Genomic DNA, 27,846 nt, shown 5'->3' with positions numbered 1-27,846 from the left:
CATTTTAATGCCAATATCGGACATCCCTAATTCTAACTGTAATGATGTGATTGAGTTAAACGTGTACACAGTATATGAATTCATATTCAGGTACCTTGCTCCACAAAATGTATATGATTTCATATTCAGGTGCCTTGTTCCACAAAATTTATATGATTTCATATTCAGGTGCCTTGCTCCACAAAATGTATATGATTTCATATTCAGGTGCCTTGCTCCACAAAATGTATATATGAATTCATATGCAGGTGCCTTGCTCCACAAAATGTATATGATTTCATATTCAGGTAGCTTTCTCCACACAATTTATATGAATTAGTATTCAGGTGCCTTGCTCTCACAGCACTCCTCTGTCTCTCCTCACTGCTCGACTGACTGCTGAACTGTGAGTCGGGCTGCATGAGTTCATCCACACTGGCCGCTACAGCAGCCATGTCCACCGTTGTGAATAAAAAGATGTTGCCTCTCTCTCTCTCTCTCTCTCTCTCTCTCTCTCTCTCTCTCTCTCTCTCTTCTCTCTCTCTCTCTCCTCTCTCTCTCTCTCCTCTCCTCTCTCTCTCTCTCTCTCTCTCTCTCTCTCTCTTCTCTCTCTCTCTCTCTCTCTCTCTCTCTCTCTCCATCTCTCCCTCTCTCTCTCTCTCTCTCTCTCTCCTCTCTCTCTCTCTCTCTCTCTCTCTCTCCTCTCTCTCTTCTCTCTCTCTCTCTCCTCTCTCTCTCTCTCTCTCTCTCTCTCTCTCTCTCTCTCTCTCTCTCTCTCTCTCTCTCTCTCTCTTTCACATTACATTTAAGCGACAATGTGGTTTAATTGTTGGTTTGCTTTATTAATCAAGTTCTGAAGCATGTGCAGAGCCATGTACCACCAGGTTAGTGTGTTGTGTCTCACCAGCCCATCTGAGGCTATAGAGCAGCGAAGGTGAGTGCTGTGTCGAAGTGACCGTGGTCTCCATTTGCTCCGTACACGCTCCAGAAATGAATTAATAGGAGACAAAAAAGACACAGGGTCACATTGTATTCTGATTGTTTGCAATTATTAAAAGGCATGGGGGGGAAGGGAAGATATCTAGTTTGGCTAATAGTCCAGTCATTATAGGCCAGAATTAGGCTAAACCTAGGACAAATTGCAACATTAGCAAACTCAACTGATTTTGTATCCTCAATATGTCTTTAGTGAGAGAAAAAAAGTCCCAAGGAATCCCATCATGGGAAATGTGTTTTTTTTCAATGTTTTGTTACCCCTATAGTCCAGTCATTATAGGCCAGAATTAGGCTAAACCTAGGACAAATTGCAACATTAGCAAACTCAACTGATTTTGTATCCTCAATATGTCTTTAGTGAGAGAAAAAAAGTCCCAAGGAATCCCATCATGGGAAATGTGTTTTTTTTCAATGTACTTGATTGCTGGCAGGATCACTGACGACACTGTCTTTCAGAGATTGTGACGCGTTCAAATTTTGAGGTAGCTCAAAAGTAAAGATACCATTTGATTCTAGACAACCTCGGGTTTCCAATGAGACCAACCATGTCATGTTACCTCATTGGAAAGGGGGCTACATACCTAATTATTCAAAGTTAAGACGATTTTTTGGGGAGGGAAATATGGCCATCACCATTTTTCAAATGGTCCCTTGGCCTTCTACCTCAATATATGTTAATGGAAATGGGTTACATGGGTACCTACAAGCCTCCCCTATACAGACATACCAAATGTATGTTAAGCCCATGTAGTTTTGTGCAAGAATCATGTAGTGTTTTGCATGCTGTACAAATATGTAATTTCCGCCTATTATAAAAACCCCCATCTCCATGGACCTATCCCCACGGACATAAACCCTTGAGCCCCATCCTCATGGACTGAGCTCCACAGAGCCTATCTACTAATATTCCAAGAAGAAAAAAATGTCTTTATCAAATGTTTTGATTAGTTCTGGCGTGTATGCTAATTGGTGCATATCAAATAAGATAATGTGTGATTTGCATGAGTAAACAGAATAATTCAATGAAGTTGTGATTGACTTTTTTTCTTGTCTTTGTGTGTGTAATCAGCTTGTGAGTTTTTATAGTGATATCTAAAAGTAAAATTTTCACCACTATGTTATAACAGGCATTTTTCGATATGAATATATATAGGTCGTTTCAAAACTTTCCCATGATGGGATTCCTTGGGACTTTTTTTCCCTCACTAAGGACATAATGAGGATACAAAATCAGTTGAGTTTGCTACTGTTGCAATTTGTCCTAGGTTTTTTCATATAATGACTGGACTTATAAGTCTGATTCCAGGGTAAATAAAGAAAGAATACTATCGGTTTATGAGATAGTTTTGATATTCTGACATCAAGTGGTATGAAATACTTGCCAGTAATGTAAGCGATGCATAGCCATTGGCGTACTTACCGAGTCCTGTGGTTCTGGTTCTGGTCAGTTTCCGAGTGAACCGGGAAGCTTCAGGGAGGCATGTAAACGGGGTCTTGAGACAAAAATAATGTTAATCCACACCACAACACACAGACAAACATTTTAACCATCCACAACAGAAAACAGCAGTCCTCCAGCATTTCCTATGCTTGATTTTTCTCTCAGACCGACATGATAGTGTAGTAACTGCCTCACACTGTGGCTTCTTCCAAGACACAAGTGAGCTAACGGCTACACCACTGGCAAGTATTTCATACCAATTAATGTACAAATAAATCTTAACTATCCCTTTAATCAGTCTTCTGTGTGTCTTTAATAAGGAACATAGCAGATTCATAACTGCCTATGTAAATGCTCAGAGCAGGGTTCCCACTTCTCCTGGAAACCCTGGACATTCAGAGACTAGATTTCCAGTCATAGAAAACATGGAAACTGTCCTAAAATGAAATATCCAAATATCATGGAAAAAAATCTATGTTGTCCTGGAAATGTTTAATTGTATTTTACCCCCTAACTCAGATGACCTATGTAAACCTATTTGTGTATTTTGTAATTTGGGGCCTGCAGGCTTATGTTTGGCCCATGCTCCCTTGGTTTTGGCCTGACATGGCATTTTACAAGCTCATGCTGATTCTCTTGCTGTAAAGTCCTAACCATGACTACAAAACATAAATTTTATGATGAGTGTCAGTCACCTATAATCCACTGACTGACTGTCAGTCACCTGACTGTCACCTGTGTCCACCTGACACTCAAACTGGAATTAAATGTGTCAATTCTAGGCCTGTCTGTAAAATATATGACCGTTTGTAAGCAAGTGCTGTCCTGGATTGTCAAGAAAAAATACTGGAAATGTCCTGGAAAAGTCCTGGAAAAGGAGTTCTCAAAAAGAGTGGGAACCCTGTCAGAGAAAATGTAGGCTATACCTGATTGTTTACAGTACGTCCAACTGAAAACTCAGTGCATACTACCTACTAAATAATATGCAAAGGTATGCCACAAAAATAGCGGCTAAAGTGAGTGTCGTGTTGAAGCGATTTGTTCTGTACACACTCCAAGCTAGTTATGGGCAAGCTAGTTCCAAAATATTTAGTAACTGTATGCAATGTGAGTCTTCAGGTGCACTTGTGATATTGTCATTGTGATGCATATGAGCATCACTGATGGATTCATTCTATTTAATTTGGTATAAAAGAAGAAAAAATTATTGCTTTTCCCTCCAGTTTGTATCTCTTAAACAGTGATGCTTAGCTAAACAGGTCATAAATATATCACTAACTAGCTTTATAAATAGCCTAAACAGTATTCTAATTAGCAATAGCACATGTAACTCGCAGATAACTAGGCTAAGTAAAGCACAAGTTTCATTTAACCCAAAATTGGGTTCAAATGGACAAATTGTTTAACCTCTTAGTCATGATAACCCTGCTACTAATTAGACCTAGGTCGAAGAGTATTCACAAATCATTCTTAGCCTTTGTTGAACCTGCTTGGAGTACCTGATGGTGGGGTTTATTGTACCTGCCTACCACATCAAATCAACAATTCAGATAGTGTCAAGTAAGTTGTCAACCACTGAAACATTATCAAGATACATTTTGAAATGATACAATTGGAAACTTGTTTTTAATAGTAGAAATAATTTTGAGATGTTCTGAAAATAAATACTTCTGAATCTTACGTTAAACCACAATGAGCACCCCTGCAGATTCCTCATAAGAGGAAATTAAAACTTTGAATGAATACATACTGTATATCCTAGATATTGTACTATTATACAGTATATTGGCTATTATAATTGGTAATTGAGTTTGGAAGGTGGGCCATTACAGATTACATGTTTAAAATCCACCCAAAATACTCACTGTGTAATACACCCAATCTGATTTTCTTAAATAATTTTTCGGTGACTGACCTTGCCTCCAAAATCCATAGAATAGAATATACTGTATGGCTTATATAAACACAATTTATTTAAATGTAGATTTCATAATTGGAATAGTGTAAATATAATAATCAACATGTGTCTCTTTAATCTTATAATCAGTCTTGTTTCCCCTTCATATGTTTCAGAGTAATGATTCCAACGAGCAGTCAATTGATTTCAAACGTATTACATTTGCCTTTTTTACGGTCACTGTGTCACACACCCAACTTGAATCCATCCAAGGTTCAATCGTTGCCATAGTAACGATTTGATTGTTTTTTCACCATTCCAAAATATATACATATTTTATTTTATTATATTTTATAAACAATAGTTTATAGAAATAATAATCCAATATTCACTTTGAAAAACAGATTAAAAAACATTTATTCATGAGAACATTCAGAAACCCTATATCTACCCCATAGCTCTCCTTTACCCACAGCTCTATACTTTGCACACAGTAACAATGAGTCAATGACGCATTGCAATTATTCACTAATAATTATCACTGAAGTTTCCTAACTAGTGACTAAATAATCCAGCAAATTCCACCCATCTGGTACTCCAAGTAGGTTAAAACAAACGCACCCATCTGGTACTCCAAGTAGGTTAAAACAAACGCTAAGTAAGTCATTGCTGGTACTCTTCTCCCCCGGGTCTGTATCTAACTTTGTGATTTTTACCTGCAACATTTAACTCTTAACCTTTCTCTCCAAATTCTTCTAAGGGCACTTTGATAATGAACGGCTGGCTATTGCCAAGCAAAGAATCCCGTACAGGCTCGGTCGGGTAGTCGACGAATGGCTACTTGACAAAGGTAAAAAGAAATTAATTAATCCCTTAAGTAAACACTCTTAAAAAGGTAACCACAGAGAGGTGACATAAAATCTCACCAAATTATGTCCTTTTACCTCCACCCCCATTTGAGGAATCCTATTTGATTTGCTACAAATATCATATCAGTCAAGACTAGAGTCCTATCGGTGCATCCAATGTTTGCACCAATGCTTTCTTTTTTTTTGGTGTAGACATTAGCGTTATTATTTCTTAGTATTGCACGTGGAAAAGTGGCATGAAACAGTAAAATCACAATTGTAACATGCTAAGGAGCTCGGTTCCCAAATAGGAGGAAATACCACACACTCAATGTAGCTACATTTCTGGTTATTTTAATCACAGATGTTACGACAGTGAACTGTCTTCATCGGGGTAATCTTCATACGACAGTTCACTGTCGAAACGTTGGTGAATAAAATAACCAAAATGTAGCTACATTGAGTGTGCTGTATTTGCTCCTATTTGAATCTTGCTGCCAATACCAGCACATCAATAAGACTTATGTGCGTTGACCTGTATGCTCTTATTGAAGGAGCTCAGTTTCATGAACTTCTTAAATACAATGTCACCAAAGCAGGCGTATCAACAAACAGCAGTATATAGAAGGACACCTGTTTTTGCAGTGAAGTGCAAAAAAAAAATATTTGACAGACAATCTATAATTTGTACATAAATCACTTTCAAACCATTTAAATATAACCTCATCATAACGCGGCTACTTGCTGTATTTTTGCCGAGACATGGAGGCAAAGTCCGATACGACCCAATGTCCCTTACTGACTGACTGACTGACTGAGACTGATATGACCCCCTATTCGTAACAAATCATGAGGCTTCTCAAAATGTAATCATTTAAAAAAGCTATTTTATTTTTAATTGGTGGAAATAATATAAACCTATTGATATTTACCAGAAATTTGGCAACTTATAGATATAGATGTATGTATATGGATATAGATGTATGTATATATATATATATGTATATACACACACGTAATAATACATAAATAAATTAATGAATAAATAAATAGATAAATAGATAAATTCATGAACAAAGCATGAACAGCTAGTTTTAAGATGGGAAAATAAAGTAGATTTAAATATACCAAATTAAGTTAGATATCGTAAATGATTTATGTAAATTATTCCAATTGGAAGGTGCCCTAAAAGGAAATGCTATTTTGCCAAGAAAAAGAATAAAAGATGGTCATAATGTCGGAGAGAGTATGTTGATTGATATGGTTCTAACAGCTGATTCAGATAATAGTGTATGTTGACGATATGGTCCAAACAACTGCTTCAGATAACAGTGTATGTTGACGATATGGTTCTAACAGCTGCTTCAGATAATGGTGTATGTTGACGATATGGTTCTAACAACTGCTTCAGATAACAGTGTATGTTGATGATATGGTTCTAACAGCTGCTTCAGATAATGGTGTATGTTGACAATATGGTTCTAACAGCTTCAGATAACAGTGTATGTTGACAATATGGTTCTAACAACTGCATTAGATAACAGGGGTAATTGAAGTAAATACACTTAATTGAAGCCAATGGAAGTGTCTCCTTGTAGGGAAGGCCAGTCAAGTGCATAACATAAACCAGTGATGAGTTTGATAAGGACATCCTAGAGCAAATACACAGAATATTGTAGAGTACATTCAAAGGCATAAGATGTGTTTCATGGTGTTTTGATTGACGACATCAGCATAGTCCAAAATAGGCATTACAAGCAAAACAGTTTTTAGAAGAATTGAGAGCACCCAGGCTGAAATACATTTTATTGATGACAATATGAGGTTTAAACAACGTTCAGAAATCTATCCACAGACCCAAATATTTTAAACATTAACATTAAGAAGTGGAGAATCATTATCACAAACAATGGACAGACTATCAGAATAATACCTAAGACTTTGTCTCATCCTGAAAAGCACAACATTAGATTTATTTCTTTTAAGTAATCATTTATTAGCAAAGAGCCATGTTTGAACCATGTTGAAATCGAGCCAAAGTGAATTTTGAATATGCAATACCTGTAACTGGGATGCATAGGCGCCGGGTGAGCCGAACATTAGGGGAGGCTATAGTTGTGAGTCGTGCGGAGGGTGTGAAATGTTTCCTTTTTTCTTTTTTGCTTGGGCACACTGCGTGCGCCTGCAAACGGTGCTGTCCATGGTTCTGAATTCATACAAAAGAACAAAGCGGGGCTCACAACTCACTTGTAGTTCCAAGGTGATTTAATAGACAAAAAAAGGCAGTAGTCTGTCTGAATTCATACAATACACACACCCACTAGGTTACTACTACAGCGAGCCCCACTAATTTAATAAAGTGCAAATTAAGTGTTCAAATGAAGGCATCCAATATGATTAACCATTGTCTTACCTTAAAGCAGCAAAATGCGACGTTTCGTCTTGGCATCAATGATCTTTTCAGCTTTGAGTTTGTCTGTGAGATCACTTTCAATGTGAAGCAGACTCAGAGTTACTGTCTCTCCTGGCACATTGTTGTTCTTAGCCAGTTTCGGATGCACCTCATTGCTGAGAAAGACCGTTCACAAATTGCGGTGCCGACAGCAATGAAGGAAACGTTTTTCATCATTTGGATATCATCATGCTTTGAAAACAATGTACATACAGTAGCTCTAAAAAGTGTCCACGATTTGATGAACTCTGACTCTCATCATGCCCTCATAGAGCAAGCCCTTGTATGCCAAGATAAAGCAACAATAGCCTCAGGTGATCCGTAGTTATGCCCACGACAGCGCGGGCAGGGCTTGCTTTGGCTGCCTGCAGGTGTGCAGTGCGGTAGCTGGTGCTGCTGCTGCTGGCAGCTTCTAAATTACTTTGTTTATATGTTGCCTTGGGAAAAGACTGTATATCCATTTAGCTTTTTGAAATTTGACTCAAAATAGCGTACTGGTGTTCGCTACAAAGCGATTGGCGGGCGGAAATTCGGAATGCAGATGTTTACAAAAGATTTATTAAGCTTTGCTGCAGGATCAGGATGTGATTGGCTACATTATTTAACCTGATCCTACCCATAATCACCAGATTGTCACCAGGGGGCTGCAGCAACAACATACACACACAATATATAGCCTATACATAGCTGCAGACATATATATAATTTTCAAATGTCCCAGTATAACATTTGGGTAGGCTTAGCCTACTATAGCCTTCATTACCCGCCGCCTATGCTGGGATGTATACATGACTGTCATCAGCATAAAATTGAATGTTACAATTAGAGCAAATTGAAGGAAGGTGATGAATATAAAAAATAATAAAGGTAACAAGATTGATCCTTGGGGAACACCTTTTGCCAAGACAAGCAGATCAAACATGGTTTCTTGTAAAGCAGCACATTGTTTTCTGTTAAACATGTCTAAAAGAATATAATAATAAATAATAATAATTAATTTAATTTGAGTTTATCATTATCAGCAGAGAACACACAATTCGTTAATTTGATAAGAGCCATAATTGTGGAATAATTGGGTCTAAATCCAGATTTAAGTGAAGGTAAAATACTATTATTTGTAAGATATTCAGATAATTGATTATAAAATAAATTGTCAATATATATATGGGACTAATGGTGGAAATAATTTAATTTCTTTTATATATATATTTTTTTTTAAATTATTTTTAAAACATGACATAAAATTAGACACACGAGCATTAACAGTAAACATCCAACGTAAATCACAGAACTATACATTCCATTTAAATCAATATAAATGTAGTTTACGAGATATATACCCAATACTTGCAATCCAATAAAATAAATACATATGCTCTTGCTCGCTCTTCCCCCCAGGACCCTCTCTTGGATAATCCATCCATTTTCATTAGTTTCTAACCAGGAATTACAATTCATATGCTAGCCTTTATTCTCTCCACCACTTCTAACCAGATTGCAATGCTGGTTTCACTGACACCTAAAATTATTGCTGTAGATATCTCTAGATAAATCACATCGAGATAGGTAAGAACCCATACCTTCTGGCACATTTATCCGGTTGAATCCATCGTGATGCTATCAGCTTTTTAGCTGCTGTGAGACCGGACAAAACTAGTCTCTTTAGCTGTATAGAGGCTGCAAACTGAAAAACATCATTCAACAGCAATACAGAGGGATGTACAGGTATGTTCAGGAATAAAAATTCTGATAATTGCAGGGTCACTTCTTCCCAGAATATCTTAACAGGTGGGCAATCCCAAATACATATGCATAAATGTACCCTCATCACCATTTGTACATAAGGAGCATAGAGAATCTTGTCTAAGTCCCATTCTGTTCAATCTTATAGGAGTCAGGTATGTCCTATGAATATAATTAAGATTAATTTGTTGATGATCCGGGTTGCATGATGCAATTCGAACGTTTGCCCAGACTTCTTGCCAATCAAAATCTACTTCCAGGTCTGGTATATCCCTCCTCCAGACTGAGTCTAGGGGAAGGATTCCATACGAAGACGTTAGTAAGTGATGATAAAAGTCAGATACAAAGCCTCTCGATGTCTCTCTTTCATAGAAGAATTTGTGATATCTGTGGTGCTCAATTGGTATCTTTAATGGGACTCCATGAGCCTTCAAACATTCCAATAACTGTGCGTAGAAATAATATGTGGAACTGGTGAGGTTAAATTTGTTACGTATATCTTGATAGCTACAAAAACCCAGTTTGTTGAAAACATCTCCCAATGTATGTATGCAAAATCGCCTATTTTATTTAGTGGAGTAACTCTAGCACACTTCCAGATATATGGTAACTCACAGGTAAATAAATAAAAGTTAAATAAATCTAAATATACATCAGGATATGGAGGACAACTAAATAAACGTGGCTTCAAGCCCATCAAGCACCACTATTCTCTCTTAGTTCATTAATATAATATTGCATTCTGTGGGCATTTTCCTAAAAGAAAAAACTGTTCTTAGGCACCATATTACTACAGCTGAGTGTTGTAATAATCAGGAGTCTGTGAAGAGTAGACAGGAGCAAAATGCTGATTGAATGCTTGAGCAATATAGCAAATGTATTGTGTTTGATTAATCAATCTATTGTAAGATTTGTTAAGCATACCATTGGTTATTTTCCAAAACTGTTTGGGATTATTGAAATAGTCCGAAAGGCAATCTGTATAATAGTTACTGTAATAGTTAATATAATCTTAACTATATTCACAGGACATACTTGACTCCTATAAGACTGAAAAAAAATGGGTCTTATACAAGACTCCAAATGCTCCTTATGTACAAATGGGGACGAGGGGACATTTATGCACATGCATGGGACTGCCCACCAGTTAAGATATTCTGGAAAGAGGTGACCCAGCAATTATCAAATCTCTTAACTTGGAACATACCTGTACACCCCTCTGTATTACTGCTGAATGATGTTTTTGAGTGTGCAGTACATCCACAGCTAAAGAGATTGGTTTTATCGGGTATCACAGTGGCTAAAAAGCTGATAGCATCACGATGGTTCCAACCGGAAAAAATTTGCCGAAAGGTCTGGATTATTACATATCTCGATGTGATCTATCAGAAAATATCTACAGCAAGAATTTTGGGTCTCAATGAATCCAAAATGACATTGTGGTTAGAAGTGGTGGAGAAAATAAAAGCTAGCATATAATGGTAATGTCTGGTTAGGAGCGAGGGAAAATGGATGGATTATCCAATGGGGGGTCCGGGAGGGGGGGGTACGAGCTAGAGCATATGTGTGTAGGTTTTTAGATAACAGGTATTAAGGGTATATCCTATATAAGACAATTAACTAAAATGTGATTTCATTGGATGTGCACTGTCAACTAATGCTTGTATATCTTATCGTGTGTTGTCATGTTTGTTTATGTGTTTGTTTAAAAAATAATAAAAAAATTAAATACAAAAAAAAAATAGTTACTGTAGAATTATAACATGAGAATAAAGAGTCAGGTAAAAGCATAGTGGTATTCAACCATACTGTATGCAGTGATCGCACAAACGTGCACAAGATGAGTTACTTTCTTCTGGCAGAGGACGAAGTGTGTCAAAACGTAAACAAGCATATTATAGTTTACAACAGATTATTTAAGAGCTAGATGCTCATCAAACTCTAAACAATAACTAGTAATAATCTTTTATGAGGAGAACATTTGTCCACGTCTTTTTGAGTGTAGTGTAGACTGTCGCGTAATCCACTTCTCTCGCAGATTCGTCCAGCCTCTTGTTGGTTGTCTCAGTCGTTATCGTTAAAAAGCATTTAAAACTGTGCTCCTGTTGATCCAGAAGCTCTTTATAAAAAACCCTTCTGTTGATCCCAGAGCTCACAAACTTGCGATAACGAGACGTTGTCCTCAACCTCGTCTACTTGAGTTCGCCGATTCTTCCGTGGCGACATGGCTTTTGCTTTACAAACTCTATCTGTCTCACGTATCAACTTTCCTAAATTCAACAACAACAAAGAGATGAGTTGTCGCTGATAAAGCAAGAAATAAAGCTAAAAAGACAAGCTTTTCACAAGTTTTTCACAAGATCACAGCACTCAAACAAACCTGCGACCGTCAGCTGTCATCAGCTGTCAGAATCCGTTGCATATAGTAAAGTCAAAACAACTGTAGTAGCCCATGTGTGTTTTTAGTCTACGGCGAAAGATTGGTCATGTTTCGGCTGTCCTAACTGTGGTGGGAAGTTTGTTCCACCGTTGTGGGGCGAGGACCGAGAATAGGTGGCTTCTCTTTGATGACCCTCAGATAGGAGTAGGTGGATGTAGAGCGGAGGGGATAGTGAGCTATATGATATCAGCTGTTTGGGCGCACAGATTTTGTTTTGTCTATCATTAGAAAAATAGTCAGAAAGGCAATTTTTATAATGGTTACTGTAGATTTAGCATTCCCAGTCTTTGTTTTAAATGTCTATACTTCCCAGTCAGCCTGAACCCTTGTCTGCCCAAGCTTTGTCCCTTTGCCTAAACAGACTTATAAATTCAGAGGACATTTCTGCTTCAAGAAAAGTTATAAAAATAAACCTACAGTATGTTCATACATTTTTTTATTTAGAGATAGGTTGGTCCTTCTGAGCATATAGCTACTGTATGCCATGCCAAACAACAAACTAGCTAGTACTGCTGTCTGGAACAACATATGTCATTGCTTAGATTGTTATGTAATTTGCTGCATAATATCTAATGTAGATATGCAAATGTCTTGACTGAGCTTTCTGTCTTGACTGTTACTGTTACTAAACATTGTAGACACAAAAATTATCTAGTTTCTAATGGGAACATCATTTTATTGAGTTGTATTTAAAACCTCCCCTATCAATTTTACTTTATTTGCCATGTTCAGTAGACTGAATTAGAATAATAAATTCATCATGGAATCATAATTCTGCTGCAAGCTGGCATCTATGAAGGATCACTCCGCATGGCTGTGTATGCTGACAGGTACATTTTTGGGTTAAAATATGGTTGGAAAGTCTTGTGTGAAAAGCTGACACAGAAAATCTCATGACCATCGTGGAGAAAAACCTTAACCCTTTTTCCTCATCCATTCTCCATTTTGTACATTTTGTACATTTCTCTATGCAATATAATAGAACAGATCCTTCAAAGATGGCGACCAGTGTCCATAACAAACCGTCTAACTTCCCGAGCCCAATAGGCAAATGTTATCAGTTAGCCTAGTTTCATTTAGGCTTCTATAGGCCTCGAGAATTTGACCAAAATGCTTCACTCACTCCATCCCTCACTTCTTTCTTTCTTTCTTTCTTTCTTTCTTTCTTTCTTTCTTTCTTTCTTTCTTTCTTTCTTTCTTTCTTTCTTTCTTTCTTTCTTTCTTTCTTTCTTTCTTTCTTTCTTTCTTTCTTTCTTTCTTTCTTTCTTTCTTTCTTTCTTTCCTTCTTTCTTCCTTATTTCTTTCCTTCTTTCTTCCTTCTTTCCTCCTGCCCTCTCTTCTCTGTTCCTCCCTGGCAGGCAGACAGCTGACCATCTTCAACAGTCAAGCTGCGGTAAAGATCGGTGGTCGTGACAAGGGCCGTCCGTTCCAAGGCCAAGTGTCAGGTCTCTATTACAATGGGCTACAGGTTAGAACTTAATATTTGTTTGATTACTACTGCTGTTACTATTACTACTATTAGCACTACTACTACTACTACTACTACTACTACTACTACTACTACTACTACTACTACTACTACTACTACTACTACTACTACTACTACTACTACTACTACTACTACTACTACTACTACTACTACTACTACTACTATTACTACTACTACTGCTACTATTACTACTACTACTACTACTACTACTATTACTACTACTACTACTACTACTACTACTACTACTACTACTACTACTACTACTACTACTACTACTACTACTACTACTACTACTACTACTACTACTACTACTACTATAATACTACTACTACTACTATTACTACTATTACTACTACTACTGCTACTATTGCTACTATTACTACTATTACTACTATTACTACTATTACTACTTTTACTACTATTACTACTGGTGATTCCCTGGTGATTATAAATATATCTACAGTGTTTAATTAAAACAATGGCTGTGGTCTAGCTGCTGGCCTTATGGCCTTGTATGCTGCTGGCCTTATGGCCTCTTATGTTGATGTCCTTATGGCCTCTAATGCTGCTGCAAGCAAGCTGGAGGCTGTTATGACTAGGCTAGAGGGTAGCCACTCAAAGCTACTCAAAGCTACTTTTTGAATAGTCTCTTCCCAATCATCCTAGTACCTAGAGCTGTGTATTGGCAGGAATATGAATATCACGACACAGGGGTCATGATTTGATACATTGCAGTATTATGCCATTTTCTAAATGTCAAAAGTTTGTATATTAGGCACAATCAAGTACTTGTTTTATTACCACCTACTCAACTAGTGAAATATGAACTGCAATTTGCATATTACTTTTTGTTTTAGGTTGGGGAAATCCCTCACCTGACTCTTGCAGTTACAGTTAAATCCATGTGGTTGCATTGCTGTGCCATTTATGTTGAAGACATCAGACTTCTTTGGGCTGCTATATGCTGTCCTGGCTCCACAGTGGTGGAACTAACTTCCCATCAGAGTCAGGACGTCTGAAACCCACCCAATTATCCGATGTCGACTAAAAACACACTTTTTCAATCAATATCTAGATAACTGTCTTTTACTATTATGTACTATGTTACTATGTACTATGCTACTATACCTATACTACTACCGACAGTACTACGCTAATACTGTATGTGTATACTAGATTCAAGATTCAAGAGATTCAAGAGTTTATTCATCACATACATACCAGGGCATACAGTGAAATACGGTTGGCTATGCCCGCTACGATTGTGCAATAAAACAATAGTAATAGTAGTAATAATAATAAGATAACTAGAATAGACATGATAAATAGACATGTTAATAATCCCTCTGGAGTCGGCCCACGCTGTTTGCACCCGCACCCGGGTAAACAAAGGCAGAGAGAATGTCTCAGAAATGGCCAAAAAGTCGCGCATTTCAGAAATCGGTCAAAATAGAGAAATGGCATTTTTGAGTGCTTTGAGATGTTATATGTCTCCTTATTTGCAAGACTTAATCCGACTTGTAAATATGTTAATTGTTATTAGATTGTAAGGCTGTTTTTCCCCGCAATAATATGAAAGAAATACAATGTCGAGGGGAGGGGCTGATTTAAGTGTCGGGGGGGGGGGGGGGGGGGGGGGGGCGGTGATCTCCATAAGTAAACACTGTGACTGAGCTCTGAGCAGAAAAGCTATGGCAGCAGCTATCAATTGTATTGGAGAATTCTGTGTTCACGGCGAAGAGGACAGACGAGAATTAGGCCAATTTTGTCTCAGTCAGTCTCAATAAAGAGCGAGCGAGACCGACGTTGCCTAGCTAACCGACACTGTCCGCTTCAATTAATTGTGCTAAGCTAGGCTAACAAGCAGCTAGGCCCAGATAGCTTTATACAGAACGAGTGATTGATTGATTCATTGACAGAACAGAACAATGAATGAATCACGCTAGAAATAAACGCCAACATGCTGTGTGTGTGTCTCTGCATTCAATAGAAAGCTATCTGGCTGCACGTTATTCACTTCCATTCATTGTGCTACGCTAGGCTAACGTGCAGCCACGCTAGGCTAACGTGAAGCTAGGCTAACGTGATAAAGCCCTACATCTATGCCCAACAGAGTATAACTCTGTTATTATGACTGCCAGAGTTCTGTGATGATAAAGCCCAAGACATCACATGCTATTACTATACAGTATATATATCTGTACATATCCCTTACTAGTTACTATATCTATCTGTACATATCCCTTACCTACTCTTACTAGTTACTATATCTATATCTATACATATCCCTTACCTACTATTACTAGTTACGCTGCTTGCACATCCAACACTTCTCCCATACCTCCCCTGAATGGCTGTGGGACAACGTTTCCATACAAACCAAACAAAAACAATCATCTTCATCTGATGAAGACTCCTCCTGTCTCTTTCTTTTCTGTTTCTTCTTCTTGCTGGCTGCCTTTTCCAGCTGGGGTGGAGTACACTGGGATGTACTAGGCTTGACAGGTGGTCTAGGCTGGGATGTACTAGGCTTAGCAGGTGGTGTAGGCTGGGATGTACTAGGCTGGGCAGGTGGCCTAGGCTGGGATGTACTAGGCTTGGTAGGTGGTCTAGGCTGGGATGTACTACAGTGCTCCAGAGTTACAATGTAATGGTGGGTTCAGCAGAACCTTGTCAGGACACTAGTGTGTGTGTGTGTGTGTGTGTGTGTGTGTGTGTGTGTGTGTGTGTGTGTGTGTGTGTGTGTGTGTGTGTGTGTGTGTGTGTGTGTGTGTGTGTGTGTGTGTGTGTGTGTGTGTGTGTGTGCAGGGCCGCCTCAGGGGGTGTGCGAGCAGTGCGGTCGCACAGGGCCTCGCGGGAAGGGGGGCCTTGCACAAAAGAAAATTAAAAAAAATTAAAAAAAAAGTATTTTTTATTTATTATCTTTTTTTTTTTTTTTTTTTTTTTTTTTGCGAGGCCCCCCTTCCCGCGAGGCCCTTTTTCATCACAGACCTAAAATCGAGTTTTGCTTATATGCTTATATATTTCACATTAGACACGTTTGTTCCTGGCTCTGAGGCTCTGCAGGCAGCTCTGAGGCTCTGCAGGCAGCAGAATTGGTTTCAATTGGTTTCACTGTTGAGTTCATTGTGTGTGTCTGTGTGCGTGCCGGGGGGGGGGGGGGGGGGCGTGAACCGACTCATTGCCAGACGTGAGCAATTCGACTCACGCTCACGGCAATGAATCGGCTCTTATGAACGAGTCGCTCATGACCGACCCATCACTAGCGTCTGACTATTTCGCGCGTGCAGCATTGGAGGTTATGCCAGCCAAGATGAAGAGGACATCGTTCGGCAGATGGACTGAAGATGAAAGTTGTTGCATGTTAGACAGTTCAGTCAGGCTAGCCATCCCGGCTAAAGACAGGGACAGCTAGTTAGCTTTAGCTACGTTATAATATTGAGTGCTAACGTGTGGTTCAGTCGGGATATAGCCATGATGATGTCGGCTAGTAGCTAGCTTAGCTAAAGGCTAACTAGCGTTAGCTAACCTAGAGACAGCGCGTGCAGCATTGTTATGCCAAGATGAAGAGGATGGTCGTTCGGCAGATGAACTTCGTCAACTCCACGCGGTTGTCTCCATCCTCTTGGACGTTTGGTGAGTTTTTAATGCACTCTATTCTATTCCCGCCATGGATCTCTCTCTCTCTCTCTCTCTCTCTCTCTCTCTCTCTCTCTCTCTCTCTCTCTCTCTCTCTCTCTCTCTCTCTCTCTCTCTCTCTCTCTCTCTCGGCAGCCAAACGGGCCGACTAGCTGTTGTAGTACTAGTAGCTAACGGTGTGTGGCCTGGTGTCAGCACCTGGTGCAAGGGAGGTGAGCTTGGTGTTTCATTATGAGAATATCTCCATGCTCAAGTCGGCTATAGTCCGCGAGGGACTTGTTGCCGGCACCGCTATGGTAAACACCACTCTGTAGTGGGTCGTGTATTGCCTTCTTTTTCCCTTCTCTCTTCGTATGAGAAGAGGAAAAAACACAGCGGCTGTCTGAAGTGTTGGCCTGTATTGCTTTTCTCACGTGGTACAGTTTTTCAGTGGTAGCCGCATAGCTTGCTTCTGCGTTAGCTAATGGTTAGCGATAGCCGGGTTGAGCTAACTGTTAGCCAGTTAGCTGTTTAGCTACGACGTTAGCTGCCGGCTGCGCTCGGCTGGGAACGTTAGTTTGATGCTATCAGTTAGCCTAGAGTTAGCTGTTAGCTTATGCTACGACCATTGACATTAGCCGTGAGAATAGCAGGGGCCCTGGCACTCTGACTACGACATCATCTTTGACAGAAGATGTAGTCGGGCCTGCACCATGACAAGGCTCCGGCCATAGCTTCTTTTTGTCCCGCCAGCGAGAGGCCTTTCGTCAACGTGGAGACCTGTGTTGCGGCCTTTCGCCCTGCGTTCCTTGGTGCAGGTAAGATGTCCATTGGACATTACCCCACTCTTCCTTCCTTCCCCTCCCGAATGTTTTGTTAATAACGATGTTTTTTTCCAGGCAAAACATATGTTACTTCACAACATTTGGAGATACGACATGTGCTGTGTGTGAATTGTCTTGGTCGTTTGTGTAGCTTGGGTAGCGTTGGCCAAAGCTGTGTGTGGCCTGGTGTCAGTACCTGGCTACTCTATTTGCAGTTAGCCTATTAGCTGATGTCGGCCATTGGCTCCTTGCTACTTTGTTTTCTCTGGTATAGACCCTCTTCTCTTTGGATTTAAGTGTTGATCTTTGTCCTTTTGGATCTATGTATATTCATGTTGCCTTTGTGAAGTTATCTTTTCCTTCTGTTTTGTTCTTCCATTAAAAGTTGAATATCCTTTAGGGGCTCATCTTTGCTTATCTCTCTCTCATACATGCTCTCTCTCTAACACACACACACACGGCACACAGACATGCTCTCTCTCTCTAACACACAAACACACATGCTCTCTCTCTCTCTCTCTCTCTCTCTCTCTCTCTCTCTCTCTCTCTCTCTCTTTCTAACACACACAGTCTGCCTATGGCGGCCTTTCTCGATGGCTAGGCTGTGCTCGCTGAGTCTGTACCTAGTCAAGGATCTTCAGTCACAGTGCTCAGGTATTCTGCCACTGTGTACTCTCTGTTTAGGGCCAAATAGCATTTCAATTTCTTTCCAATGTGTCTCTCTCTCTCTCTGTACACTGTATATTGACTGTAGAACGGGAGCCCTCTCTCGCTCTCTCTCGCTCTCTCTCTTGCTATATGCTGACTGTATCATGCCCAGCCTCGGGCAGCGCTATATTTAAGAATATGTTGACAAAATTTACCTCTTTGGGGGGGGGGGGGGGGGGGGGGGGGGCTCGCGTTTAAATCTCGCACAGGGCCTCGCATTTCTCCCAGGCGGCCCTGTGTGTGTGTGTGTGTGTGTGTGTGTGTGTGTGTGTGTGTGTGTGTGTGTGTGTGTGTGTGTGTGTGTGTGTGTGTGTGTGTGTGTGTTGCATCTGGCAAGGAGGACACTAGTGCAGAAGAGAACTAGCACCTTGCCCATTTTAACTGCCATTGTTAGAGGTTTCACTGTTTAAGATTTAGTTTTGTCTCCACTGCAGGCTAATAGTTAGCCAGGCAGTGTGATTTAGTTTATTCTCTACTGTAATAAGTAGCCAGACAGTGTGATTTAGTTTATTCTCTTCTGCAGTGTTTCCCAAACTCTGGGTCGCGACCCAAAATGGTCGTGGACCCGTTTGTATTGGGTCACCAATAAAAAAATAATAATAATAAGAAGAAATAATTTTTATAAAAAATATATATATATATTTTTTTTTATAAAAAAGCTGTAGATGTGTTGATTCAGTTGGGCACCACATACTTATGTGAATCTGGGTTTTCTACTCTAGAATACCCGAAAAACAAATACAGAAACAGACTAAATGCTCAGCATGACCTCAGAATAGCACTTTCAAAAACCAAGCCCAGAATAGATTTGCTGGTTGAAAACTTCAACCAGCCACATACCTCTCATTAGATTTCATTGTGCCATAGATGAAATATTATACCCATTCTAGAATGATGTCAGGTCAGTAGAATTTTTAAATAAGTCAGTACAAATTAATCAGAATGTTGCTCAATGTTGGGGTTTAAGGTTGAGGGACGGAGGGAGGGGGTAAGAAATGGAGAGTTGAAAAAGGGGTGAGAAATGGAAAGGACAGTAGAACATGTTTGTTCATTTAAAAGTGTTACAAAATTGTATGTACATATGTTATGAGGTGGTGAGCAACTTAACATTACACTCTGATTATTGCTGTGATGTACTTTTATAATTAAATAAATACATTTCATATACATTTGAAATCATGGTTTGTTGTGTTCTTTATCAGTAGTTTATAAATGTATGTTATGGCAATTCATTTTTATTTTTATCTACTTTTTTCTCCCCCTTTTTCTGTATTTTTCTCCCATCCCAATTTAGTCGTTATGCCAATTCCCTTCCCTCCCTTCCTGGTTGTTGCGCGCATTTGCCCCCCACTTGCCGGTCTAGGGAGGGTTGATAGATACTATCACATGTCCCCTCCGATACATGTGGAGTCAGCCAGCCGCTTCTTTTCACCTGACAGCGAGGACTCTCACTGGCAGCGTAACGCGTGGGAGGCTCACACTACTTCCCCCAGTTCCCTTCCTCGCTGAGCAGGCGCCCCGACCGACCTGTAGGAGTCGCTGTTTACAACGACCAGGATACACACCCTACCGGCTTCCCACCCTCTAACACTGCCAATTGTGTTAGTATGGACGACCGACCAAGCCGGAGGTACCGCTGACAGCTGGATTCGATACCAGTGTCTCTGCGGTGGTAGGCAGGCGCTTAGTCCGCTGCGCTACCCAGCCGCCCATGTTATGGCAATTCATGATGTATTTTTGTAAGTTTGGGTCCCAGGAAACACCAAATTTCTCTTTTGGGTCTCGAGCTGAAAAAGTTTGGGAACCCCTGCTCTACTGTAATAAGTAGCCAGACAGTGTGATTTAGTTCCATCTCTACTGTAATAAGTAACCAGACAGTGTGATTTAGTTCCATCTCGACAGTGTGGCCCCTACAAATGTCCTAACCCAGTTGTACAGTAAATGACCAAGTATGGCTTTGTCAGTATTCCAATGTACAGTGTACAGCGTCCCCCACCCACCCCCTACCCCCCCCCCCCCCCCCCACCTCAAATGTACAGCCCAATTGTATGTATTGAGCTGTACTGTACTGTACCCATTCTGCAATCTGTTAATAAACTTTTCAATCAATCAATTCAATCAATCAATCAATCAATCAATGATTTAGTTCCATCTCTACTGTAATAAGTAGCCAGACAGTGTGATTTAGTTCCATCTCTACTGTAATAAGTAGCCAGACAGTGTGATTTAGTTCCATCTATACTGTAATAAGTAGCCAGACTGTTATTTAGTTCCATCTCTACTGTAATGAGTAGCCAGACTGTTATTTAGTTCCATCTCTGTTGTAATAAGTAGCCAGATTGTTTAGTTCCATCTCTACTGTAATAAGTAGCCAGATTGTTATTTAGTTCCATCTCTACTGTAATAAGTAGCCAGATTGTTATTTAGTTCCATCTCTACTGTAATAAGTAGCCAGACTGTTATTTAGTTCCATCTCTACTGTAATAAGTTGCCAGACAGTTATTTAGTTCCATCTCTGTTGTAATAAGTAGCCGGAAAGTGTTATTTAGTTCCATCTCTACTGTAATAAGTAGCCATACAGTTATTTAGTTCCATCTCTGTTGTAATAAGTAGCCAGACCATGTGATTTAGTTCCATATCTACTGTAATAAGTAGCCAGACTGTTATTTAGTTCCATCTCTACTGTAATAAGTAGCCAGTTATTGAAAGTTGTTGCATAAATTGTTAAAGGGGCAGTAGGCAATTAATTTACTCAGTGTATGCCTGAACACAGAATGACACCAGTATCACTGACTACCACGGCAAGCCTATAGAATATTATTCTATTTAATAATTATAATTATAATAATTATTATAAAAATATAATAATAATTATAAATATTGTTTTCCTGTTGTACCGAACTCGTACCGAACCGTGACCGCAATACCGAGGTACGTACCGAACCGTGGCTTCTGTGTACTGTTACACCCCTAGAACACATGCAATAAGTTATAATAATAATAATAATAATGAATAATTATTGAAAAGTTCTGGGATTTTAAAGTCATATTTGGATGCAATTAACCAATGGTAGGCTTTTGGGGGGGGGGGGTACGAATTTTTTATTTCGGTAAGAGTGCTCTCGACCACTCTTAGAATTTGGTCTTGCCTAAGAAGCAAAAATAAGAAAACATTGCTGAATCCCATGTAAGAACAAAATAAGAGGAAATGCTAGTTAAGAACTAAATCTGGGTGCGGCCGGGTGGCGCAGCGGTCTAAGCGTCTGCCCACCACCACAGAGACAGTGGGATCGAATCCAGCTGTGGTGCTTCCGGGTTGGCCGACCGTCCATACTAACACAATTGGCAGTGTTAGAGGGTGGAAAACCCGGCGAGGGTGGGTCCTGGTCGTTGTAAAACAGCGACTCCTACAGATCGGTCGGGCACCTGCACAGCGAGGTCGGATCCTGGGGGAGGTAGTGTCCTCCACACGTTACACTCCCCCAGTGAGAGTCCGCGCTGCCAGGTGAAAAAAAGTGGGGATTGGCTACACATGTGTCGAAGGAAGCATGTGATAGTCTCCGCCCTCCCAGACCGACGGGCAGAGCACACAACGACCAGGTAGGGGATTGGGAATTGGCATAACGACTAACATTGGGATGGGAGAAAAATGGAAAAAGAAAGGGGGAAAAAGAGAAAGTAATTTTTTATTATTATTTTTTTAATCTGTTCTTATATCGCTTCATGAATGAGGCCCATTGTTCTGATGGCCTGAGGGAAGAAGCTGAGCCTTAGTCTCTCTGTTCTTGCTGTGTATATATGGAGGTGCTTGCCTGACCGCAGCAGCTTGAACAGGCTGTTGTTGGGGTGGTGAGGGTCTTTCATTATTCAGCAGGCTCTGGATTTGCACCTCCTGTTGTATAAATCCTGCAGGGGTGGTAGTGCAATACCCGTAGTACGCTCTGCTGAGCGCACCACTCTCTGTAGGGCCTTCCTGTCCTGGGCCGTGCTGTTTCCAAGCCAGGCAGTGATGTTCCCAGTCAGAATGCTCTCTACAGCCCCGGAATAGAAGGAGTGGAGTATCTTCCCTGATACTCTGAACTTCCTTAATTGTCTCAGGTGGTAGAGGCGCTGTTTCGCCTTTTTTACCACAGTGTCTTGTGAGTTGTCCATGTCAGGTCCTCTGTGATGTGGACTCCCAGGTACTTAAAGCTGCTCACCCTGTCTACGATAGCCCCATTTATCCACAGTGGCTTGTGTGTCCCCTGCTATATTCTCCTAAAATCCACGATCAGCTCTTTGGTTTTACCAATGTTCAGGAGTAGGCAGTGGTGCAGTCGTAATATGGGAACTGGTAACACGCCACGCGCGTGCACGCGCGCCGGACCGCCGGTACGTGCATGCGCACAGAACAGATTTTTTTTTTTTTAAATAGCGAAGCTGAAAAAGGTAGCAGGAACATTAGAACAGAGAACATTAGAACATATACAATTAGTCAACTGAATGCTTTGTATCTTGTTTGCTAATTCAGGTTAAAGACAGCCGATTTAACCAGCATATTAAGAGAGCAAGACTGTCTATCTGGTGTATGTTATGATGAATTGAAAATGGGGGACCCTGATGTAAACAAGACGAAAGTCTTGGTCTGCATCCCCTTAACAATTGTATGCATGTATTGAGCTGTACTGTACTGTACCCGGGCGTTGGAGGTCGTGCAGGTATAGCGAAACTAAGTTTGCTTTGGATAAGCTGATTCTGAAGCTGCAACTTTCTTCTCTTGGGGAGCGGCGGTGGCATCGTTGGTTCAGGTTGCGTTGCAGGTAGGAACATGATACTGTTGTCAAATGATCTGTTTATATCGGTTTGTATTTGCGGGCGGGGGCGTGGTTGAAGACGCGCTTTTGTTATGGGTGGCCGGGTGTACTCAAATGATCTGTTTATATCTGTTTGTATTTGCGGGCGGGGGCGTGGTTGAAGACGCGTTTTCGTTATTGGTGGCCACTGGCCGGGTACTTAGCGCACAACGAATGGATAGAGCGCATCTTTGTGCGCGCGTACTTCTGCCTCAGTGATCATCTAGTAACACGGCGTGTAACCGCGTGTGACCACGACTGCACCACTGGGAGTAGGCTGTTATCACGGCACCAACGTGCCAGTACATCAACCTCCTCCCGGTAGGCCTTCTCGTCATTGTCAGAGATCAGCCCCACCACCACGTGTCGTCAGCAAACTTCACTATGGAGTTGGAGCTGAACTTGGCCACACAGTCATGTGTGTACAGTGAATACAGCAGGGGGCTGAGAACACAGCCCTGGGGGGACCCGATGCTCAGGGTGATTGAGTTGGAGGTGTGTGTCCACCCACCCTGACCGCCTGCGGCCTGTCGGTCAGAAAGTCCAGAATGCAGGCGCTCAGAGCAGAGTTCAGACCCAGATCAATCAGCTTGTCAACCAGTCTGGTGGGGACTATGGTGTTGAAAGCTGAACTATAGTCAATGAACAGCAATCTCACATATCCCCCCTTCTGACTGTCAAGGTGAGAAAGGGTGTTGTGCAGTACCTGGGAGACTGCGTCGTCAGTGGACCTGTTTGTACTGCTACTATACACTCAAGTTCAACACTTGCAAGATGAACAATACCACTTACCCTTAGCTGTCAGAGGTCTACCCTCCTGCTAACTTGTTGTACCAAATTTGTAAGTTGCTTTGGATAAAAGCGTTCAGCTAAATGACTAAATGTAAATGTGTGCTGACCTTATCCAAACAAATGTTCAGAGTACTCGTTATTCATGCATTCAACTCTAATAGTACTAATAGTAATAATTACCAACGACAGACATCATCTGTGGATTGTATCTACAGGTTTCTGTCTTTCAGCGGAGAGCACCGCCCCGCAATACATTTGAATGTGACTGAATGGGATGTGTACAGTGGACTCTCAATATGATACGTAGTTGATGTCAGTTCAGTCCCTGAGATTTCAACGACAATAAATCACCGTCCTGTTAATAGAAGTGAAAATACAGATGGGTGACCTTTCAGTGACCTTTTCCTGTCCTATTTCTCCATTGACTTCCAAAATAAAATCAGACGGGAAATAAAGCACTGAAATTGTTTGATTTCTATGTTGTTAGAAAAGAATACTTTATTGTACTCTATTTGTTTATTTTTACGGAACAATGCCTTAATATGAACACAGTGAACATGAAGCAGATACAGTCACCTGGACCATGGTAATCATGGTAATCTTGAATCTTGTAAGATTGTAAAAATTGTCGGATTTTGGCAAATTTCCATCCGTTGTCCCCAAACATAAAAACATGATATATAAAACAGTAAGACGTTTACAAATAAGTAGCAGCAATACACTAGAAAATACATAGCAGCAATACACAAAAATATTAGTGGCTAGAGACCAGTGATGGGAATAACAGCGTTATAAATAACGGCGTTACTAACGGCGTTAGTTTTTTCAGTAACGAGTAATCTAACGGATTACTCTTCCAATCTTAACACATTCCCTGCCACGCAATTTCAGCATCTTATACCATTCTCTGCCAGCACTGTTTGCCTATGGAGATGTTCACCTTCTTTGCAGGGCTATAACTTTTTAAATTGTATTGCTAAATTGACATTACTATGGCCCATTCAACATCGATTATCTATTGTTCAGGATGTAGGAACGTTTTACTTTTTCATTCAGACATTCATACAAAAATACCGTCTAGAATATAAATATGTTTTTATCATTTTCTGCAGTAATTCCCAGAACGAGAGATATAGGCATACACGCATATATAGATTATCAAATGCCGTTTGTTGCTGATCCACACTATATTAAAAATTCCAACTGTACATGATCCTAAACGTTATGACTGATCATGCGCGGATGAACGGAGGGGGGGGGGGGGGGGGGGTCGTTTATAATTCCGTGATTGTCGTTAAATGCTTTATGTAGTATGGGTGATATATTGATCAGAGAAGTTTGCATGGATAATAATAAACAAACAGGCTGAAAGTAACGTCAGCGTCCTCTTACCGTTGGGCGATGAGACTGGAGCAAAAATATCCCACTTATTTGACGCTGATCGAGTCGATCCATTTCCCGTTTGTATAATAATAATACACGCCCAAATCATGTCGATTATTGAGTTATGGCAGCGATCCATATCCACGGTGTGTGGCTAGAGTCCCGCAACAATATGCGAGTGCCGGACGCATTTCGGAGACGCACCGAGGTCGACTCGGCCATTTCCGGTTTGGCAACTCGCCGATCATCCACCAGGGGGCAGTATTGAAGCGTTGGAGAGTTGTGCCGAGTCCCACTGCATCAGACCAGGCTCCGTGAGGGAAATATGAATAACATGGCGAAAATATGAAATATGATCTCAATAACGTCGTATGCCATGGATTGGCAGAATTCGCATGAACTTGAAACACGTCGTACAACGGTATTGGCGCAGGATGTGTTAATAACGGCGTTACCGTTACTGCCAAAAAATGCGGCGCGTTACTATGATTGAAGCTGTTTTTTTCATCAGACAGATCTCTGCGCCGAGAAGCAATACTTTTTTTCCTTGGTTAGTGGGCAGTGCGCGATTGGCTGAGGTTGAGTAAAATGTCATGATAAGCCAATCAGAGGTAGAGGTGGGCGGGTGTTCGAACGCATTCCAGAGTCTGACACACAGCGACAACACAAGCGACTCAGTCAACGACAGACCGCGGGTCCGTGTACATTTTGATCTGTATGTCATGCATGTCTTAAATGTCATGATTAGATTAGTTTAGATCAGTGGTCACCAACCTTTTTAAGCCCAAGATCACTTCTTTTTTTTTGGTGAAGGCAAGATCTACCTATTGAAGCGTTGAGAGAAAAAGACAGCCAAGATTGTACTTTAAACTAAATTACTTTTATTTGCCTGTATTCTAATTACATGCAATGCTTTGGTCCAACATTAAAACGTCAAAGTAGAACTATTATGTACTTTCTCAGTCAGTGCTTGTTATGGTTTGACACCGACCCCAAACGCACGACACAAGAGAGTAGGAATTCAGAGTTGCCAAAAACAAGGGCTTGTTTATTGAGACTAATTAATGAGCACAGAATAGGCAAGTCTAACAAGACAGGAACACAAGCAAGGGTGAAAATGTTCTGCTGCTCTGCAGCTTCTCCCGTGGTGGTAGTAGGGGGTAGCAGATGCTGACGTCTGAGCCGCTCTGCAGACTTCTCTCGGCAGAATCTCCGAGGTGATGCGGGACCCAGACGTAGTGCGTAATGAGTGCTGGAACAGCAGCGGAGCGAGCGCGTCGCCACGGGGAAAAGGTGTCCAAGAGGAAGGCTTCTTGGAATATCCTGGAGGTAAGGCACAGAGAACAACAGCAGCAGCAGCAGGAACGGAGAATGCAAACAGAAGAATATCAAAACGATCCAACAAACTTGAGTGGGGAAACGGGGTATAAATAATACGGGATTGATTGATTGACAAGCAGTGACAGCTGGGGAATGTGATTGAAAAGCGTGTGGACGGGAGAGAACCAATCAACGACGTCTCTGGGAAGAAGCGTGTGAATAGGGGAATGAAATGATTAACAGAAAACTTAAAGGGACAGAGCGAGTGGGAGAGCAGCGGACCAATCCTCACAGTACTTCAAGAAGCCCGTGGTGGGGAAAGAGCCAAACCTTACAGTACCCCCCCCTCCACGGGAGCCACCCGGCGACCCACACGGCCCCGGCCTGCCCGGACGGGACCCAAGGAAGCCGGCGATCAGGGGCACTGGAGAGGGGGACAAAGACAGAGGCCCGGAGAGGGGGACCGGAGACGTGGACAGAGGACCGGCGAGGGAGGCCGGAGACGGGGACTGGGACCCGACAGTGGAGGCCGGGCACAGGGACAGAGAACCGGCGAGGAGGGCCGGAGACGGGGACTGGGGCCCGACAGCGGAGGCCGGGCACGGGGACAGAGGACCGGCGAGGGAGGCCGGAGACGGGGACTGGGACCCGGTGAGGGGGCTGGACGGCACCTGAAGACACCGGGCACGACAGGAGGAGCTCCACCCCTTGATGGCACCGGAGGACCAGGCGATGTGGGGCTCGTGCAGCGCGAGCCAGGGCCTGCCCAGGACCACAGGGACAAGAGGAGAGCTGGTGACGAAAAACTGGAGCCTCTCAACGTGGTCACCAGCAACGGTGAGAAGGACTGGACAGGTGCGTTGAGTGACGTCAGCCAGGCGGCGATGATCCATTGCGAAGACCTCCAAGGGCCTCTCGAGGTCCTCAAGTGGAATGTTGGCCCGGGTGGCAAACCCAACGTCCATGAAACTCCCCTCAGCACCAGAGTCCATGAGTGCACCCACCGTCGCCCGCTGGTCCGCCCAGGCTAGGGTGACGTCCGCCAGACGGTTGGGTGGTGCACGGGTGGGGGAACAGGAAAGAC

At 41.5% G+C, this 27,846-nt stretch overlaps 1 protein-coding gene across 1 annotated transcript in view; it reads left to right on the top strand.

The window, feature by feature from the left end:
* LOC311233505 (neurexin-2-like) overlaps positions 1 to 27,846 on the top strand; it is a gene marked incomplete at both ends in the record, with an annotated part of 583,916 nt that overhangs the window by 543,775 nt on the left and 12,295 nt on the right. Inside the window, 2 exons of the mRNA XM_084320472.1 lie at positions 5,074 to 5,163; positions 13,155 to 13,264. Coding sequence (XP_084176598.1) covers positions 5,074 to 5,163; positions 13,155 to 13,264 — 200 coding nt within the window. The remainder of the gene's footprint in view (positions 1 to 5,073; positions 5,164 to 13,154; positions 13,265 to 27,846) is intronic.

Source organism: Notolepis coatsorum, assembly GCF_963971535.1.
Source record: "Notolepis coatsorum genome assembly, chromosome: 8".
Lineage (NCBI taxonomy): Eukaryota > Metazoa > Chordata > Actinopteri > Aulopiformes > Paralepididae > Notolepis > Notolepis coatsorum.
Note: the sequence above shows the minus strand (reverse complement) of the source record. Positions and strands in the feature narration are given on the sequence as shown.